The 19,573-nt window shown below is 56.9% G+C and overlaps 4 protein-coding genes across 4 annotated transcripts; 1 reads left to right on the top strand and 3 right to left on the bottom strand.

Moving 5' to 3' along the window:
* Nucleotides 1-3,078: 3,078 nt before the first annotated feature.
* UV8b_02270 (uncharacterized protein) lies at nt 3,079-5,675 on the top strand (the record flags this gene model as incomplete). Its single annotated transcript, XM_043139768.1, has 3 exons — nt 3,079-3,317; nt 3,419-4,798; nt 4,931-5,675. 3 exons carry the CDS (start codon nt 3,079-3,081, stop codon nt 5,673-5,675), a joined length of 2,364 nt encoding a protein of 787 aa, XP_042995702.1.
* Nucleotides 5,676-7,638: 1,963 nt separating this feature from the next.
* Nucleotides 7,639-7,926, bottom strand: UV8b_02269 (uncharacterized protein; the record flags this gene model as incomplete). Its single annotated transcript, XM_043139767.1, has 1 exon — nt 7,639-7,926. The coding sequence occupies one exon, from the start codon at nt 7,924-7,926 to the stop codon at nt 7,639-7,641; it is 288 nt and encodes a 95-aa protein (XP_042995701.1).
* A 1,049-nt stretch (nt 7,927-8,975) lies between these two features.
* UV8b_02268 (uncharacterized protein) lies at nt 8,976-9,925 on the bottom strand (the record flags this gene model as incomplete). The annotated part of the gene is made up of 3 exons (XM_043139766.1): nt 8,976-9,287; nt 9,443-9,744; nt 9,838-9,925. 3 exons carry the CDS (start codon nt 9,923-9,925, stop codon nt 8,976-8,978), a joined length of 702 nt encoding a protein of 233 aa, XP_042995700.1.
* A 3,466-nt stretch (nt 9,926-13,391) lies between these two features.
* UV8b_02267 (uncharacterized protein) lies at nt 13,392-13,634 on the bottom strand (the record flags this gene model as incomplete). The annotated part of the gene is made up of 1 exon (XM_043139765.1): nt 13,392-13,634. One exon carries the CDS (start codon nt 13,632-13,634, stop codon nt 13,392-13,394), a length of 243 nt encoding a protein of 80 aa, XP_042995699.1.
* Between the last annotated feature and the right edge of the window lie 5,939 nt (nt 13,635-19,573).

Here is a 19,573-nt window from a genome sequence, read left to right as displayed (position 1 = left end):
GCGTTTCACGTTTCCCCCTTGTGCTCTGCTCGGCAACGAAGAGGCGCGCATATGATGCCGGCTGACCGGCTGTGCATGGGGAAGCCAGCCGAGAAGAGGCTGATGTCACGTCTGGAAAAAAAGCGAAGGGTAGGGGGATATGGGAGAAGCAAGGCTTCCCGCTGCATAATGAGGGCCGGCTGATGCGAGATGGGCGACGCTTGCGAACCAATTCCTTTGAACCGAAGCAAAACCGAATCAAGGGCAGGGCGGCAGGGGAGGCGGGGAAAACCCTCGATTCATGCTTGCTTCGGGAAACAATCTAGCTGACCGGGCGGACCGGGCGGACCGGGCTGACCAGGGCGAACCAGCACGGGCGCGGCTGCTTCTGGTTTGGCCGTCTTGCCCAAGGCCAAGGCCAAGGCGCGCGTTAGACCTGGTCGAAGCGCTGGGTGAATCAAGGCGGACAGCAAATCGGGAAGTCTGGTCTGGTTCGTACAATGGCCCAGGCAAGCGTCTGATAAGAGGACGCGTGTGCGGTAAAACTCGGCGACAAGGCGTGCGGTGCAAACTTTGGCTGAGACGGATGCAACATGACGGATGCAACATGACGGATGCAACATGGGAGAGCCCAGTAAGACGGCTATTGCCTGGCATGGGAATGGCATCGGACGGCTCGTTGAACCACGGGTTCTTTGAGGCAGATGGACGGACTGGACTGACTGTTGTCCGACTACCGTAACCAAGGGCAGGGCGAAGCTGTGGCTTCAAGGCTGATGACGGGTTGATCGTCGGTAAAAGTCCCGGTTGCGCTGGAGGAAAAGACGGTCTGGGTCTGGTCTGCGGGCGTGTGGCCTGCGACACAGGCATGGTGCCTGGACTCGCTCAGACATGGCGTTGCACGTGGGCAAAGAACGGGGGGGGGGCGAGGTGATGGTTTCGATATTGCCACATTGGGCCTGTATATCTCCTACTACTAGGCGTTGAGAAACGAGCAGCCAGCCGGGCGCGGAACCGGCGCAAAGACTTGCTGCCGCCGGCGGTTGTCTAATCCAGAAGGCTTCAATGTTGCGAGTCAAATCACGGCGGCGCCGAGTAGGCAGCAGACGCTGGACGCACCACTTCTGCCTGGCCTATTTTTATTTTTTTTTTTATTTTTCGCCCTTTCGTGCGAGCATATGCTGCGTGACCACCTTTGACTCGGCCGTGATGGGGTGTCAACAGGTGTGCGCGCTCACTTCTTCCTACCTGTCTTGTCCGTCTCAAGGATGGCTTGGGGGCGTACGAGTCCACCGTTGCTTCGCATCCTCATGTTTCTCGCGCGAGGGAGGAGACGAGCGTCATGCTAGCGGCGGCATGGGCTTTTTTTTTTTTGTTTTTTTTTTTTTCCCCTCACGCAAACGAGACATCGCGCGGCGTGCTTCCCCGGGGTTTCGAGGCGAGAGTCCAACGCGCAGAGGATTTTGCTTGGGCGTGCCGCGACGGGATTGGGTTGGCGACGGCCTGGTGGTATTCCTGTGCCAGATCACAGGGGGACTGAAAGGTTGCCTACTCTGCGCCATCCGCGGGTCGTCCGTCTGACGCGTGAAGTGATGAGCAGGTTTTTGTAAGTGTCAACTTTTTGCTGATGGGCATTGCCAGTTGTCGCCGGCTGTGATACGTCCGTAGGTACCTACCTACCTACCTTACCTTACCTAAGGTACCTTACCCACCTTACATACCTACCTTAGGTACCTAGGTAGGTAGGTAGGTACAAGTAGGACCCTATGTATGGCCGACCTTTAGCCACCAGCTGCAAAAATACGTACCTACCTTCCTAGGCACCTACGTGGCTGCAAAGTTGCAACAACCTCGGACGTTCAAACGGTCTTCTTCTTCTCCTTTCCTCCTTGAGCCGCTTTATCAAGTCCCGTCGACTCCCTCTCCCTACAGTGAGACGGACGGCTGAGCTTGCTGCTAGGCAGGTTGGAGTTCACCAAGACTTCTGACTCCTCCCACGACCTGACGAGGTTAGCAGAGCCGCAACCAGCCACCTCACAATTTGAAGGCAACCTGCGAACCACGGTCCGCCCCACACCCCTCCTGCACGGCAGGCAGCACATGGCAAGCACGCACGCCGCACGCACCACACAGCACGACAACCAAAGCCTCAGGCTGATTTATGTACCGCAAGCACCCCGTACCCCGCCTCGTTTGCTACATGCAAGGCTCCCAGAGTACCCTTTAAATAATAAAAAAGTCTACTATTAATTTACAAAAAGCAATCATTAAATACGAACTGCAGGCGCGAGGCCGCACCTCCACACTCATTCGCTGTCTGTCGTCCATAAAAGTATCGCACAAGACCCCTTGTTGTTGGATGTCAACGGCTTGTTCAAGGCTGTCGAGGCGGTTGATGGGATACCCGGAGCTTGCACCTTTGCATTGACGCCGCCATCCCGCCTTCAACACGTCGAGAGTGGTACTGGACAGGTAAGAGTGAATCGATTCCCCATGGTATAAGAACCCCCGGGGGGTTGCTCCTCGGAATGGCCCCACCGCCACCCGTTTTTTCGGAAGGAAATTGCTTCTTCTTGCCCAATTTCCTCTTCTTTTCCTTTTTCGATGGACTCTTCGACACCTCGCTGCTCAGCAGACTTGGCCATAGATTCTGATAGAGTCAACTGTCCCAACTGCTAAAAGTCAAGTGCTCAGGCAGCAGCAGCAGCAGCACCCGTCATCTCGTGCGCGCACTCCCCCCCCCCCTCTCTGCTCTTTACCGCCCGACGAGAACCGACGAGCGAGCGTGCATGGACTTGCGTCGACTGCTGAGCCTTCCTCTTGAACACCATTGCTAACGGCTCCAAGTTTGTTCTCTGGCTAGATCCACAACCCATTCCAAGCCCTGTTCCTGCTTGCGCCTCGGAACCGCCGATCCGTGACACACATCACCCACGTCATCCGCGTCACCCGCGCCGAGGTCTACTCGCCTCAGCCTTGCTCGTGTTCAACGTCTGATTGGCCAAGCGCAAAGCAGCTCTGGTGCCGGGGGCCAGCCTTGCGACGCCTTGCAGCATCCGTCCATATGCCACGTTTGCCGCAAACCTGGACCCTGGCGAGATGGACAGATTCACCAAAGGATGGGTCCAGCACCTTCGGAACACAGCCCGTCAGGAAACCCCCTCGCGGGCGTACCAATGCCCCCTGTGCGATGCACAAGTACAGCCCAACATCGACGCCTTCAGAGCCCATGTTCGCGCCGACGCCCTGAAGCACCCCTCTCTGGCAAAGGACGCCGATGTCGAGCAAGCCTTCAAGAAATGCACGTTGCATGGCGGCGGCGAACCCCAAAAGGCACTGTAAGCAACCAATTCTTCCGTGTCCTTGGCCCCGTTCCGTTCCGTCCCCGTCCGCATGCGTTGCCTTCTCGCCATTGACTCGACCGGTTTGAACGGCGCAGAAGCTCTGCCGCCAAAGGCCCTCGCGACGATGGCGCGCACTCTGGGATGCCTACGCGCAAGAGACCGGTGTCCGGGAACCTTGACGTGGAGGAGGGCCAAGACGACGACAATGAGCGGCCCGACGCAAACAGCGGCGGAACGGGAAGCAGCCGTCGCGGAACCAAGAAGCTGTGCTCGCCGCCCGCATCTGTCACGCAGCTACGCGGCTCGTCTCCACCGACCCCGAGCCGCAGCCGCGCCCGGCCGCGTGACGGCGTAGACGACTTTGACCGAGGGCTCAGCAACAGACGCCCCTCGACCCGTCGACTTTGGACGCCAGATGAGGACCGGAGACTCAATGCTCCGCACAGCCCCAAGGCGCCGCCGCAGATCAGGCATGGCCACTCGCCCGCCGCCCCGTCTTCTGGCCAGCGCAGATCGCCCCAGCAAAAAGCCCTTGGACGCCACCATCAGCATCATCACGCTCACGACAGTCAATCGGCCTCGGACGCCGCGTCGACGTCGGACGCCATTCTCCGTCAGCCCAAAACGCGGCCGATTTCCTCCGACCAGCTCGTTGCCGAGGTCAAGGGCATCTATGCCGGGCTGGTCCTGCTCGAGGGCAGGTGCATAGAGTATGACAGCTCGCAGCAGTCTGCGGACCTGAGTCAGGAGCAGTATCACGCGCTGATTTCGCTTCACCGCTCCTTGCTGCATGAGCATCACGACTTTTTCCTGGCCAGCCAGCATCCATCGGCAAGCGAGGCTTTGCAGCGCCTCGCCTCCAAATACGTCATGCCAGCCCGCATGTGGCGCCACGGAATACATTCGTTCCTGGAACTGCTGAGGCACAAGTTGCCCCATTCCCTCGAGCACATGCTTACCTTTATTTACATAGCGTACAGCATGATGGCGCTGCTGTACGAGACCGTGGAGGCGTTTCGAGACACGTGGGTGGAATGCCTAGGCGATCTGGGAAGGTATCGCATGGCGATCGAGGATGACGACATCCGAGACCGAGAGATATGGACTGGGGTCGCCAGGTTCTGGTACACAAAGGCCTCCAACACGTCGCCGGACACGGGCAGACTCTACCATCATCTAGCCATACTGGCGCGGCCGAATGCTCTGCAGCAGCTCTACTATTACGCCAAATCGCTCTGCGTGGGGATCCCGTTTCGCAGCGCCAGGGACAGTGTCATGACCTTGTTTGACCCGCTCCTGAGCGCAAATTCGACGTCTAGTCAGCGACTGGAACCGGTAGATGCTGCTTTTGTTCGCGTCCACGGCATCTTGTTCTCCGGCAAAGCCAAGGATCAGTTGCAATCTTCCATGGAGGAGTTTCTGGACCACTTGGACAGCCGCATAGGAAGAGAACATGGCAACTGGCTAGAGTCAGGGCAAGTCTAGGATTTTCTCTTTTCTCTTGCTACTCTTTGTACTCCTTTTCTTTTTTTTTCTTTTCTTTTTTTTTTTTTTTTTTTACCCCTCTGTGCGTTAGGGACTTGGACTCGCTAACACTTGTGCACCAGTTACCACGTGGGCATTTCGTTGAGCTGCTTGCTTTTGGGCTTTGGCGACGAGTCGAATGTGCTGATGAGCGCTATCCGAAGCAAAACCCAAGAGGGTGACGAGGGTGACGATGCCAAAGTGACGGACAGCCCCGAGCCAGACGCAACGTTCGAGGCGGCAGTCTCCTTTGCTGCGAAGACGTACGAGATTGTTATTGCACGCTGGGGCGACCGAAACACATTGCCATGTCTTCACACCATTCTTGTCTTCTATCTCTTCATGACCCAGCAGCCAGCAGCCATGAAGCATCTGGAAGGCAGGTTCCCGTGGAAACTACTTTCTGTGCTGCTGAACTACCTCTTGCGAACCTCGGAAACGCCTCCGCGGATTGACACGAGCGAGTTTCCCGGGCCCGAGAAGAAGGAAGCGCCACACCCTCTTCCCGAAGACTACGCCATGCGTGGCCTGATGCACGCGACCGACTATTTCCCGCAAGGCTGGTTCGAAAATGAGAACATTGACGACGACGAGAAGTATTTCGAACCTGCCTCCACCGCGGGCAAGCGCCGCGAGAGAATTCTATGGATCGGGCGCAGGATCGCCTCCCACGGCAAGTGGCTCACATGGGATGCCGAGACGAGGCGATTTTCGGCCGCCGCCCAATACGACGTTGAGATTGACGATGGGCGGGTAGCACCACTGCCGTCCGACCGCACTGCTGCGCCCGCCGGAACCGAAGCCGTCCAAGGCGACGGGCAAACCTGACGAGGAGGCTCCTCTGACCTAGCCGTGGAACGGGCGGTACATGGACACGTCCTCAACCTGTCGACTCGGCTCCCTCGCAAGGCTAGCAATGCCCGACGCAGATGGCCATGCATACGACGAACCCGACTCTACGGCCAAGAAATCGCGCGAGACATGCAAGGGACAAGAGAATGGGAACAAGGCTCGAGCATCCCCAGCTCAGCACCCAGCCGGCCAGCCAGCCGGCCAACAAATCCATGGCTCCGGAGCGTATGAGCGGAGCCTTGGAAGTCGCGGGCATCTCCCGCAGCAATCGTGGAGGCCCGGCGGGCTAATTCTCTGCCGAGGCCGCTAACCAACTACCCGTTGGCTCCAAGTGTCTGCATTTTGTACAGTCTTCTTCTTCTTCTTCTTTTCTTCTCGGTAGGACAACGACCTAGTTTGATGCTACTGCTATCAAAGGTCTCACCGGCGTCACTGGTCCCGCTGGGGGGTTAAGTTTGCGGCTGGAGACCACTTGGAGACGTGGAAACAGCAATGCCGTCTTGAGCTCGTGGATCCCGGCACACAGAGTCCGGTGGATTTTGCCACCATGTGCTGTTTTTTTTTTTTTTTTTTTTTTTTTTTTTTTTTTTTTTTGTTTTACTCAGGGGTAGGCTGACGCCCCTTGTTACAGAGTGTAGGAGTCGTTTCTCGCAACTCTCTTTTGTTCGCGTCGCTCACTTCAGGGCATGGCAGCGGGGGGGGGGGGGGGATGCAACGCCGTCGGATCGGGGCCGCGGGCTGGGGATCTGCACGGCCCGGGGACACCGGCACCGGCCATGGCCTATTGTAACTTAGCCTGATGAATCACGAATCGCGCCTGGTAGGCAAGCAGCAGCAGTTTCGAGCGTGAAAAGCCGCATGGCATCCGCACACGGGAGACGCAAGGCGGCGTGTGACTGCTGGCCAGCCGCACCCGGCAGAGCAGCCCGTGTGCTGGTCTTGAAACATGAGTTCATGTCACCATGTCCCGGGACCCTGCGAAGCCGACGAGTACGGCTCGCCAGCGTGGAGCAAGTACTCTATGAGCCAAGTACTCTATGAAGCCCCCCCCCAATACAGCCAGAGCGTGCTTGGTCCAACAGCACGGAGCACCCGAGACGAGGTTGCGCCGCTGCTGCTGCTGCTGCTGCTGCTGCTGCTGCTCGTCGTAGCATCGGCGGCGTATGGCGTTGGCAGCCCAAGCTTCTCGCAGGCCGGCTTCTGCTTCTGCTTCTGCCGCTCCAACCTGCCCCGTCGTATTGTAGCAGCATCATGCACATGCAACGCTGGAAGCTCTCGCAGGCAGGCCGCTTCCGCCCCCGGCGCTCCAATCTGCTCCGCGCAGCTGTCCTCGGCGCCCAATGCGTCCCGTCCCGCAGCTCTCTCTCTCCCGACCGAGCCATGCCAGCAAGCCATGCCCAACCGCGCTGCCACCCCCCAGCATCGCACATTGCATGCCGTACGCATCATCATCATGGCTGCGCGAACCCGCGTCACTGCCCCAGCCGCCCGCGCTGCATGCGCCCGCGCTGCATGCGCCCGCGCTGCATACGCACGCCCCTGCCGTTCTTTCGCCTCACTCTTCTGCCCGACAGGGGGGGGGGGGGACCACCCAACCTCCCCAGCGGCAACGGGCATCGGCATCGGCTTTCCCCAACGGGGGACAAGACAAAAACGTCCTGGGTGCGGCGCCCATGCCGAAACCCTCGAGAATAAGGGGGGGGGGGGGGGGGGCAGGCCCAGGCCCAGGCCCGAGGTGCGTACGTGTGCCGCAACGGACAAATCGCGCAAAAGGAGCAACGGGCTGCGCAACGATCGACTTTTGCCATGCAGCGAAGGAAGGGGGGGAAGGCTGAGACTCCCATCCATCGGCAGCGCGCAAAGCCTCTCGGGTCGCGGCGGCTTCGTCCGGGTGGTTTCAGCATGTCTGACGCGGGGGACACGGGCCCGCCGGGGCGTTTTAGGCAGCCGTCAGATCTCTGGGCGTTTCTCCGCTTGCTTGCTTGCTTGCTTGCTTGCTTGCTGCTTGCTGCTTGCTGCTTGCTGCTTGCTGCTTGCTGCTTGCTGCTTGCTGCTTGCTGCTTGCTGCTTGCTGCTTGCTGCTTGCTGCTTGCTGCTTGCTGCTTGCTGCTTGCTGCTTGCTTGCTCGCTTTCGGAACTCCGCCTCGGCGCATGCGTTGCTTCGCAGGCATGCATGGCGGTGGGCGGCGAACCCGCAGACGCGGCCGGCAGCGCATGCGGGCGTCATGGCGCAGCGTGCAGCTCACGATGCGCAGCGAGGGGGCCTTGCTTCCCGTGCGCTTCCCGTGCGTGGCTGACCGCGCACTCCCGCATGCGCTGCACCGCCGACCCGTCCAAGCCGCGAGACAAATGCCGCAACGCGCGTCGTCATCGCCCGTCGCCCGTCGCCTGCCGGGGGGGGGGGGGGTTGGGGAGGCACAGCCGCCCAACGTTTGACTTTGCCGTCAGGGCACGGGGGGCATGGTCATGGGTGTGCGAATTAGCCGCGGGTGAAGGCGGGCGAGGCGGATAAAAAAAAGATTGGCATCTGGACGCGTTGGCGGACAAAAACGTCGACGGAGAGGCCGGGGGGGGGGGGGGGGCCTGCGGGTGTGTGTGTGGGTGTGCGCAAATCAGGCCGAAAGAGGAAAGGGGAGCGAGAGAATGGACGGCTGGGGAAATAAGAAAACATGTAAAGAGGTAAGAGGTAAGAGGAGGAGGAGGAGGAGGAGGAGGAGGATCGACGATGGGATGGATTGCGGAGCACCTGGCACCTGGCACCTGGCACCTGGCACATGTCATGTACGTACCGGTACGTCCGTGGTCGGTGCGGACCCCGGCGTGCGGAGCCCGGAGGCGTTGCGTTGCGTGGGTGGACTGGGGGGGAAGGCGCAACCCGGGATCGGCGGCCTCGCAGGGACTTGTACCGAGTACCGACTACCCCCGTACCTCTTCGGATCAAGCCCGCTTCTTCACGTTGCTCCTCCGCGCCTGACATCAGATCACGTACCGAGCAGTCCGTACCGAGTGCCTCGACAGCATCACATCACCTAGACGTGACGCCACACAAACGAGCGGCCTTGGTAGGCTTTATATACCGCCATGGCTTCCCCGTAGCTCATCTCCAGATCCCCTCCCCCCGGACTTGCTGCCGTGAGCCCAGCTCTTCCCGTCCAGCCGATCCTGTCCTGTCCACCTGCCCGTTCCCCCAGCATGACCCCAACCACAACCAATGCCGGAACCAGGCGTCCCAATTGGACCGCCGACGCAGCGACGGCTGCCTCATCAACCGCCCCGTCATCGGGTTTGCCGCAGCGCTCTGCCCATGTACCTGAACCGCAGGTACCAAGCAAGCTGCCTGTCTGGACGGCCCATGCCAAAATTGGGTCGCTGCCAGCAATGCTCCGCCGGCTGTTTCCCCCTGGCGCACGGGCTGCCGGGGCGCCGCCGCCGCCGATCCTCCTCCGCCATGATCTGCACGCTCTTCTGCACGTCGAGCTTGCTGGTGAAGTCGGCGTAGGGGTAGGGGTAGGGGTGGGTGATTCGTAGCGTCTTGACTGCCGAGCGCTCGTGGACGGCGCGTCCTTCTGCCGGTTTCGACGTGCTGTACTTTTTTTTTTTTTTTTTTTTTTTTTCCCCAAAGAGCAACAAGAACCAAGAGTCAGCGGCTTTCCTCGCGTTGGGTTTTATTCGGGGGGGGGCGCGTGTTTCCGCCCGCTGTACCGCTTTTGCGGTCCCCCCCGGATCAGCTCAGCTCAGCTCACCTTGGGAGGAGACAGGGACAAAAACGACATTGTCCTGTACGGATCGGGGCCCTTGACGGGTCGGACGGCTCGTTCCTTCTCCCTCTCGGCGGATGCATCAACAACATCGGCAGGGGGTATGACTCTGACTTGAGCCGGCTGGTTGGAAAACTTGACGGCGGCGTGCGGGTCGAGCTGCTCCCCCCGTTGTTGGCGCATCCATTCCGCCTTCTTCTTCGCGAGTATGTCCTCCCTGGCCTTGGCCGGAACCCCAGCTCGCATCATGTCGACATCCGCGGCCTGACGCTGGTCTGCCCTCGCCCCTGTGTGTGTTTTGCGGTAACATTCATGTCAGAAGCAGGGCCATCCACATTCAGCATGTGCCGGCAGTCACGGCGACCAGGCGTGCCACTTACAAAACTGTCCCTGCCCTGCGGCCGACTCTCTGCAAAAGGCCCCTTCCGCAGCGCCCCCGCTGCTGGCAGCCTTCAAAATGCCCTTCATGACTTCTTGCTTCTTGCTTTTTCGCCCATAAAAGGGTGGGAAATCCCCGAGAGAAAAGGCCGCGCCAGATGGAATGGTCCTGCGGAGGCAACTTTGAGAGTGAGCGTAACGCTCTCGACGGAATGCGCAGTATATGAATGCCGGGGAGCATCGTTTGCAAACACGCTGTCCGCAAACCCCCCGTCGTGGGGTGATCAATGGGGAAGGGAGAAGGAGAGGGGGGGGGGGGGGGGGGGGAGCAAACAGGGCTCTTTTTTTCTTGTTCACGTTTCGAAGCACAGATGGGATTCGCCAACTCGAGCACTCACCTGTGCGATGGTTTCCAGCGCCGCTAGACCGTGCAAAAAGATGGCTTTTCCATGCGGCACCGGCTCCAGCGGAAAGATTTGAACAGCGCCCTTCGTTCCTGACGAGGCAGACGAGGTAAACGAGCCTCTGGCCAGATGTGCCCCCAGCAGTTTTTGTTCACAGCCAGATCCCCCACGTGGCTATCACCGCGGGCTCACCGCAGACCACCTTCAAACGCTCCCTGCCTACCTTGGGGGGGGGGGGCCAAAACTCGCCCAGGCGGCAGTGAAGACGGCGCCCATTCTTGGCACAGATATGCCCAGGATGCAGCAGCCCTGTGGAAGCAACGTGTCGGGGGACATTTGCCAGACGATGCCACTTGCCCAAGATTTGGCCGCTCGAAGAAGTTGGCAACGCTTGGATGAAGGGCATCGGGTGGGCCGGACTTGATGCTCGTGGAAACCACGGCGTAGCCGCTGCTCATCGAATTCCTCATGTTGCGGCGTCAGTTGGGCCACGATGAGGCCGCCAATACGCCCTCCTCGGGCCTTGCTTCAACGCTTTCAACCTGTACCGAGTTTCTGCAGATGAGCCTCGTGACCGTTTCAGAGTTGACAACGAGGGCGGGAAGAAAGAAAAAAAAAAAAAAGCTGGGCCGACTCGGTCATTCATGTGGCTGGGTCTTGAAACGCCATCTTACATTACACTCTTTGATTTTCAGCGCGCCGAGCTGTTTTCAAACCGCCCGAAATCAGGCACGCTTCATTGCCCTGGAAAGGGTTGTCATGGTCCTGCGGTTCGTCAACGACCGTCTGCTGCATCCTGCTCCATGCGCTCTGTGCTTGGGGATAGTTGTGCTCCGGCGCAGGACAGGGGCAGCAGGCAGCATGTCCCCAGGACCGCTTTGAAATGCAGCAGCGGCCCGCGACTGGGCGCCTCTTTTGCGCGCCGCGAGATTCAGCAGTCGCCGGGCGGACGGTTTTCGTGGTTTCCTCCGTGCTGAGTCTACTCCCCTGCTATAGTGTTCGAGATGCACGCGCCGCCTTTGTTCAACTCTGCGTGCCTGTCTGGCTGCGAGCCGGCAACAGCCCGCCCAAGCTACAGCTACAGCTATGAAACAGGTTCCTTTGTTGGCATGAGTTGGCATGGGCCACGGCCTGATTCAGAGACTTGCAACATCATCCTTGCGGAGCCAGCCGACTCATGCAGTTTCCCGGGACTCTTAAGCGCGGCGAGGCACATTTCAGTCACATCTCGCCATCAGACGGCCTCGCTAGCGGGCATAGTCAGTCAAACTCGCACGTCAGACTCGCATAATTTGCCGGCACGCCCTTGCTGAGTTCATTGGACCGAGCTGGCAGTTGGTTTATGCGACGGTTAGCAGCAGGTTGAGTCGAGGGTGTCGACAGTATATGCATGATTTGCTGCCAACTCCAGCCAACCAGTTGATAGCGCATGGTTGCCGGTGGAGTCAGTTCTGCAAACTCCCGCCCGCGCGTTTGAACATGTCCACTCCCGTGTTTGGCATGATGAATCTAAGAAGCCGCTCCTCAACTCGTTGGCGCCCTCGGTAATGCCAAGGCACTCTGCAAAGGCACCCTCCCTCTCGGCCTCGACCAAGCCGGCGATGGGTGATGCAGCTCTCGAGGCCAAATAGCACGCTGTAATGGTATTGGCAATAAAAAGTCTTTTGATTCTTTCTCTCTTGGAAATTTACCAAGCCTCGCATGTCAACAGCTGGTTCGAGGGTATAGGGATCGACAAGGGAAGCGCGCGTGAGTGAATTTACAGCGCCCAACGGGGCTGTCTGGGCGTGCTGCCTTGAACATACTCGAAAGAAGCCGACGCAGGGTGTTTGACCTCTGCGGCCCTTGATACGACATTGCTTGCCTTCCGGTCGGGGGAGCAGAGTGCATCATGGTCCGGGAGGGATTCGGTCCGCCTACCTGAGCTCAGCCTTTTTCTTTTTTTTTTTTTTTTTTTTTTTTTTTTTTTGCACGGCAGTCCCCGGCCCGCTCGCCGGGTTCGAATCGGCGCAACGCCATCTCCAGTCCAGCGGACCAGCTTGCCGTGCCAAACTCCGACTCCGGGACGGGCATTCCTTGCCGCGAACCCAGTGTGGGGAATAGATGTGAGCGACGGCGTCGGAGCCGTTGGCGCCGGCAGCTGCGGCAGGGTTTCTGGGGTTTTTGGGGGGCTGCTTGAACTTTGGTGTCACAGTATGATGCCGCACTGGGTGCAGCATTTGGAGAGTCGTGCGTTTTCTTTTCATTTTGTTTTTCCCTCTCGTGGGTGGGTTTGGCATCTCGGTCGAGCCCGTTGGCCGTTTCCCGGGCCGTTTCCCGGTGGCCGTTTCTGCATTCCTGCATGCCAAGTCCAAGTCCGAGTCCCAAGTCGCTGGAGCCAGTCGGCCATCCCATCCGGTGTTACATGTACCTGCCACGGAGCATGCTATTCGCCAAGTTCAGCCGACGCGTAAGCTTGACATGATCCCACTGGCAGAAGAGGCCGTCGCCGCCTCGCCGCCTGTTAGTTAATAGGCAGTAGGCAAGGAGGGCAGCAGACAGAGTAGACAATACTAGGCGCTACTTGCACCCTGACTCCCCCAGCGGACAAAAGTACCCGTGGTCATCCGGGACTCTTACCCGAAAAGGGCAGCCACGCCCACGATGCCCATCCCTGGCGTGATGACCCAGCAGCCATCCATCGGGTCCGGCCGCCAATCAGAGCCCCGGACAACGAGCACATCGCAGAAGAACGGAAAGGAGGGGGGGGGGGGGGGGGGGAGCAGCTTGCCAGTGATCACGAGCTTGCTGCGGGTCAGCCTGCTCAGTCTCTCGTGACCATGGGCGATGATGATGCCGTGTCCCAGGCCGGGGAAGAGGGCTCAACGAAGCCTCTGTAGTTGACCACCTGGGCTGTTGGATATCCGATCCAGCAACCTCCGCTGCATGTCCAAGTACGTACGTCTGCGGACGCGGTCTCCTCCCACCGCTCGGTTTGTCGTCAAAATGGAATGCTGATTGAGGTCCTGTCTGGCAAGCTCGCCCAAACAGATGCTTGAAACCAGGCATTTCCAAGCTCGAACCCTTTCTGAAAGCGGCGCCTGGTTTGTACTTGCGGACTGCTTCGACCTTTGCCATTGGTGACTGTCTTACTCTGAGGAAACAAACTCCGGTTAAGCTGTAGACTCCATCTGGCGAACCCCGAAATCTCTCAAGAAGCTGGTTGCGTTCCCAGCAGCAGCAGCAGGGGAAGCAGCAGGGTAAGCAGCAGGGGAAGCAGCAGGGGCAGCAGCAGGGACAGCAGCAGGGGAAGCAGCAGGGGCAGCAGCAGGGACAGCAGCAGGGACAGCAGCAGGGACAGCAGCAGGGACAGCAGCATCCGCGAGCAACAACAGCAACAACAGCGACACAACCATGCTTCCTCATGCCTTCAGGATACCCGATACACATACGCCAAGTCAGCCCGTGCAAACCAACCTCCCTTACCTCCTTGCAGTGCTGCTGCAAAGAGAAATATCCGAACGTGTCAAGTTGCCGTCGGCTTGGAGCAGTCAATCCCACTCGTCCATCTCAGCCACGCATCCCTCTCTTGGACGAGATTCTGGCTTGCGCGTGGATCCATGTGCCATCCTCCCAAGTGTTGCCTGTTGCTGCCTTCGGCTGGTGTGTCGTGGTCCCCTTTCTCGTCTGACAAATGGCTTCGCCGCCCGCTTCCTCGTACCAGCCTTTCCAGGCTCAACATTCGATCGAATGATGAGCCATGAACGGAAATGATATGTTGTCAAGAGCCGGGAAAGCGCCGTGTGGTAGCATGGTTGCCTTTACCCGATGCCACCACCACTTCCTGCCGGCCCGTTCCCCAAACTCTCCGAAACTTCCCTCATCACCCGGCACAGTAAACCAACTTTCTGCCATGTGACGGCCGCCAACGATGTGCGGTGGTATTTTTGCTGCGCTCGCTCGTCTGCAAAGCTCCAATTTGTGGCTTTGGGCCGCAAGTACACCTGCACACCGGATGAGCAGCGACCTTCCATCCCGGAGGGGGGTTCAAGGTTGCATGCAACAACTGCATTTCCAACCAAGCTTCCCTGCCGGTCCACGACCCAAATTAAGCACTTGGCAAAGTGCAGCGACATGGGGGCGGATTCGAATATCTCCAAGGTAGGCTATGCGGACGGGGGCCAGAAGCCACAGTCGTAGAAATGGCCACGCCCCCTTTCCTTTATGATGCTCCGACCAGATAAAACATGCAAATCATCTTGCAAATCATCTTGATCAGGCATTCTCTGTACCACCTTGTTCGTGACATGGTTCTTCCAGTTCCTTAATCACGAATTGGTGTCGCAGTACCTCGTTGAAAAGTTTCGTTACGTGCTAGTCGGAAAGCGAAATCTGTTTGCGCTGCAGCATCTTTCGTGACCCTGCATGTCACTGGCTGATTACTCGACTGGCTAAACTGACTAAACTGAATGATGGTAACCCAAATTAAACATGTACACTTCGTCTCTAATGCTGATGTCGCTGCGCAAGTAGCTTCGTAGTCCGTAGTCCGTACTCCGTACTCCGTACTCCGTAAGCGACTAGGAGACATGTTTGCTAGAGTAACAGGCGTCGCCCCCTTCCCTTGTTAGCAGCATGTCCTCTGTGCGCTTGCAGCCAACCGTCCCGATCGCGAAAGAGCAAATGGTCTGAGCCGCTGTCACTCCTAAAGTGGAGTCAGGCTCGAGAGGCTTGGCTTGTGTGGTATTGATGAATGCATTTCCGTTCCTTTGGATTGCTGCCCGAAACTGACCATTCAACTTTCCAGCGTTGTCACATTTGGTCATTTGCTTCACATCCTTTGGTTCCAGATTTAGTCGCCAAGGAGTGGACAGACTTTCAGGTGACGCCAATGGCGTAAATGACGCCAAACTCGAACATGCTCCTCATTCTCAAAACAGTAATGGGCGTCGGGGCCCAAAGGCAGGTATTGTGAGGAATCTACTGGTACAATTGTAGGATCAGTATTTCCAGGTCAACCCTGCCTGCTGGGAGTGTTTGGATTAGCCGCTCTGCTTTCTCATGTTGCAGGGCCATAGCCGTTGCGTCATTCCTGGTTGTTTGAGTGCCTCCTTTAGCGACAGCCGAAGCCCGTCTCCTGCAGGTAGTTGGTTCAGCAAGTAAAGTTCTCTTCCCCTGCAAGAGTTAATCTAATTGTTCCTCGTATGTTACTCCTCCTTCAACGGGAGTTGAAGCTAAAAGCCTCTAACCAATGTGTGACTTGTACGTACCGTCTGAAAGCTCCAGTCCGTTCCCAGTTGCGAATCACAAAGGAGAAAATGTATCTACTATTGAAGAAAATCGAGTGCCAAGCGGACTTTATCCGATAGTACACCTCATCGAGACAAAATGACTTCGGCGCCGGGAATGGGAGGGTGACGAGGCTGGCTGCGGGTTCTGCAACGACGACGGCAGTCCGTCATAGCCCTAGAACAACCTAGAGTCCTAGGCAAATTGTTGGGCTCCGCCCGGATCAGATAACCTCTTTAGATGAAGAGTAGGTTAATATATGACCTGTAATGCACAATCCTTGGCAGTGATAATAACGTCTAGTGGGGTTTAGTTTCCCCCAAAGAGGGGAGACTTGCAGGACACTGCTGCATACCTACCTCTTTTCCGTCCGCGGAAGTCTTCTTTTGCCACCACCGTCTTTGACATGTGTGCGGAAAGAAGGCTTCAGCAAGCTCTCCTACGGCGGCAAACAAGAAAAAACAAGTAACAAAGTGGAGGAATCAAGCTCTTGAGTCATCGGTAACAATCGGACTGCGGTCTTCGGCGTCCAGTTTTTTGCTGTGGTCAAGGCTTAGGTTTCAAACTGTTCGCGGATTCGCGCAGATCCTTGTGCAGCCAGCGGCATGAGCTTCGTTGGTTGAGGAAAGATAACGGGTCGGTTGATGCATGGCCTGCATGACAGAGATTGCAGTTAACAAGCCCGTGAGATCTTCCACGGAGACACACAAAGGTACTTTGCCAAATTAGGCGCCGATGAGTTTAAATAATGGAAAGAGTATACGGCAGGCAATACAAGAGTCGTGTAGCGGTATATAGACAGTTTACGGACTAGCGGTCCTCGCATTGCAGATGTTTCCTCGTCTCTCGCATTCTTGGTCGATCATTGTCCTCTCTACCGCGAAGCCGATCCAGAGTCATATTTCCACAACAAGCCAGGCACTTCGTCTCCTGCGCCGTCGGGTAGTGGGGATTGCCTTGAAAAGCACCAGAAAGCTCCAAGCTGTGTCTGCTGGCGAGTCTTGCCCAGATTAGCGGCGGAACTAGAAACATGGGCCGCGAGGGTAGAGCACCAAAGTCAAGGCTCGTCGTGTACGTAAAACAACTGCTTTTTGCTCCTTGCGTCTTGGATGAACGTTCAGCACCACATTCATTCATAACATCCCAGTGGGGGTTGGGTTCGCTGTCAACCGCCAATGCATGAGACACAGTTTGGGAGTTGCCCGCATGCATTATGCAGCTCATCTGCCACGCCCAAGCGCGCGGCATAGGCAGGTCTTGACACATCATCCGGGCAGAGACATTTTATGCTGTTGGGAAGCGTAGCATAAGAGATGGTTCAAGAATAGCGGGTCTCTCCGAATTCGCCTCAGAAAAAATGTCCTGGTAACAAGGCTTTCGGGAGAGAAGAACAACGCACAGAGGGCAGAAGTGCGTTTGGGGTCGACTTTCTAGAAGAGAAAATCACTCGTCCGGCGCCGGTCGGGGCACTTGCACATCCAGAGTTGCAATGCTTACTCCGTACTTGGTGCTGTCAGCGAAACGAAATGACAAATCCTCAGCGGTGACTCGTGAGGAGCCATCGGAGACTTCTTCAGAAAAGAACTAATCCACCAGGTTATTGGCCAGGGGTAGAGCTGTGCTGTGGCAGGGCTGGCTTGTCCTGGCTCCCCTCCCCACCTGTCGCGTGGAGATGCATGTCCCAGAAACCCCCCCTACCCCCCTGCCGCCCGAAGGCGTTGATCACATCTGATCCGACGACTAATTGGGGTGTTGGCGAACCTGCCGCTTTGATGTAGGTTTCCTCAGTCATGCTTGTAAAATTCGCAATTGTCGCCGATGGCTGATATTGGCAAATGTCCATGAATCGAGACTTGTTGACCACCGCGTCGTCAATCAACCAGATATGATCCCGAAAGACATGGGCATTGGAGTACCTACCTACCTAAGCCTCTCCAGACGCCGTGGCAAAAGCTGGGTCCGGGCTCCAGACCTGATAGGTAGGCTTGGGTGCAAATCGAGCTGACAAAGACCAATGATGCGCCGAGCAACACCAGATCTTGTTATGGTTCAGATTTGCGCGAGAGAAAGAAAATCAAGACTCGGTAAGAAGCAGGCCGGTGAAGCACGCGTACGAGTTCAGTTCCAAGTCGGTCGACCATGTCTCGCGGCGGTCCTAAATTTGCGGCACATCCTTGATCCAATAGCTCTCCGACCTCTTCGTCGCTGAGAGGCGAGAGAAAGGCGAGAGAAAGCGTTTTATCGAATTTTGTCGTTACAAGACTCACAGCAAATGGGTAACGTAACAGCCTCCGAACCTCCGCGCGTGTGAAATCTTCCCGGAGCCAGCAGAGTTAATCCGAGAATTTGTTTGGTCGCAGCGCCTTTTTTGGCCGAAAAAAAAGTGGGGGGAGGGGGAGGGGGTGGGGGGCTAATTACCCCACGAGTCCAGTACGCGTGAAGAGCCCCTTCCGTGCTTTTCGCACTTTCCATCTGTGCCTGTGTAGCACCTTCCCGTGAGGAGGTCTCTGAGGTAACTACCTCCTAACCTCCACTCCTATTTTAGTTCTCAGTGCTGACTAACTACCTCATGATATGTACTCCGTAGAAATTGGACAATACGTGTAACAGTAGTCTATCCTCGCTCGTACATGGTGAATTTTCTCAACCTGGGCCCAGACTTTTGCCTATCTGTGATTCTATTTGACAACATCTATGCAAAGACTAATGATGCCCAACATCCCGATTCCCGACGTTGGCCCCTTACCATCTCGCAACATCAACCCTTTCATGTGTCCTAGTAAAAACCCCTCTCTATCTGACACTTGGACAAAGAATCTATTGGTGGTAGCGCACTCACTCACTCTCTATGTGATGATCATTTATGAAGTTTGCTAGTCGCTTAGACCTCGCTTATTAGAGACTGGATCATTTCCTGGCCCAGAAGGATTGACTGCAGCGGTGCACACTGCACGCTGCACACTGCACACCAGAGCACCAATTTACTTTGAATTTTTTTGTGGGCCGAGCAGGGCCAACATTTACCGGGAGATTTTCCATGACCAACCCGAACCTTAGGGTAGGGGTCTCTGGCCAATCGCAAAGCTTCTCTCAAGCTTGAATGCCTCGCTGTCAGAGCTAGGTTTTTGGCTGAGGAATCCGTCTCCCAGGCCCGCAGTTTGCAGTTGGCAGTTGGCAGTTTGGCTTGCATTGCCTTGGCACCAGGGAAAGTGACGGTCGCTCAAAACTGCCCGTGAAGGGACCTACGAGAGGCTTTGGGTGAGAGCCAAGGGGATTTGCAAAACCCAATCCATGAAACATTTCAAACAAGGTTAAAAACCTGACATCCATGAGTGCTAACAAGGAAATGGAAAGGTTTTTTTTTTTTTTTTTTTTCCCGTTTGGACCACCGCCGTCGGGTGAGCTAGGTGGGGCAACGGAAGGTGGGGCGACGGAAGGTGGTGCATGGGCCAGGACCGTGTCCTACCTATCACGCAAAGGATCATATCCCGACAAGGTAGAGATAGAACCTAGGTAGGTAGTTAATATGCGGATTTGGTATCCGGCAGATGGTAAGGGGCGGCAAGCACAGACCTGCGGATCTCATTTTGTTCCTGGGCACACAATCGATGACAGATTGGCCAGAGAAGTGCCACGAGTCTCGGCACAAGCATGTGACAGACCCGCTCCCTTTCGCCTCTTGTCGGGATTTACAATAGGATAACAGCCTGGGAGTCTAGACAAAGCGTTCATCATGGTGCATAGGAACTCCTCCTGTCCCGAGCTCCATCCCCGCAGTAACGCAAAACCACGGGCTTAGCGGCGTTATTGCCACTCCAAACATTTGTACAAAGATGAACTGAATCCTAGGACCAAGAACTTGCCCTTTACGCCGGCGGAGGCGTGGAGACGCCGGAACAAGGGTTCACAGCCAATCAGACAGGAGACAAGCGGGATTACAGAAACCTCATGCTGCCCAGGTTTCTTTTAGGCAAAGTTTGCAACACAACTACCTGCCTACGGAGTATGTACCTTGAGGAGGCTGTGAGCTTTGAACAATCATGATTTGTCTGCGAGTAAGTGAGGT

This window comes from Ustilaginoidea virens, chromosome 2 (genome assembly GCF_000687475.1).
Source record: "Ustilaginoidea virens chromosome 2, complete sequence".
Classification (NCBI taxonomy): domain Eukaryota; kingdom Fungi; phylum Ascomycota; class Sordariomycetes; order Hypocreales; family Clavicipitaceae; genus Ustilaginoidea; species Ustilaginoidea virens.
The sequence above is the reverse complement of the archived record's forward strand: the minus strand, read 5'-3'. Positions and strand labels throughout refer to the sequence as shown.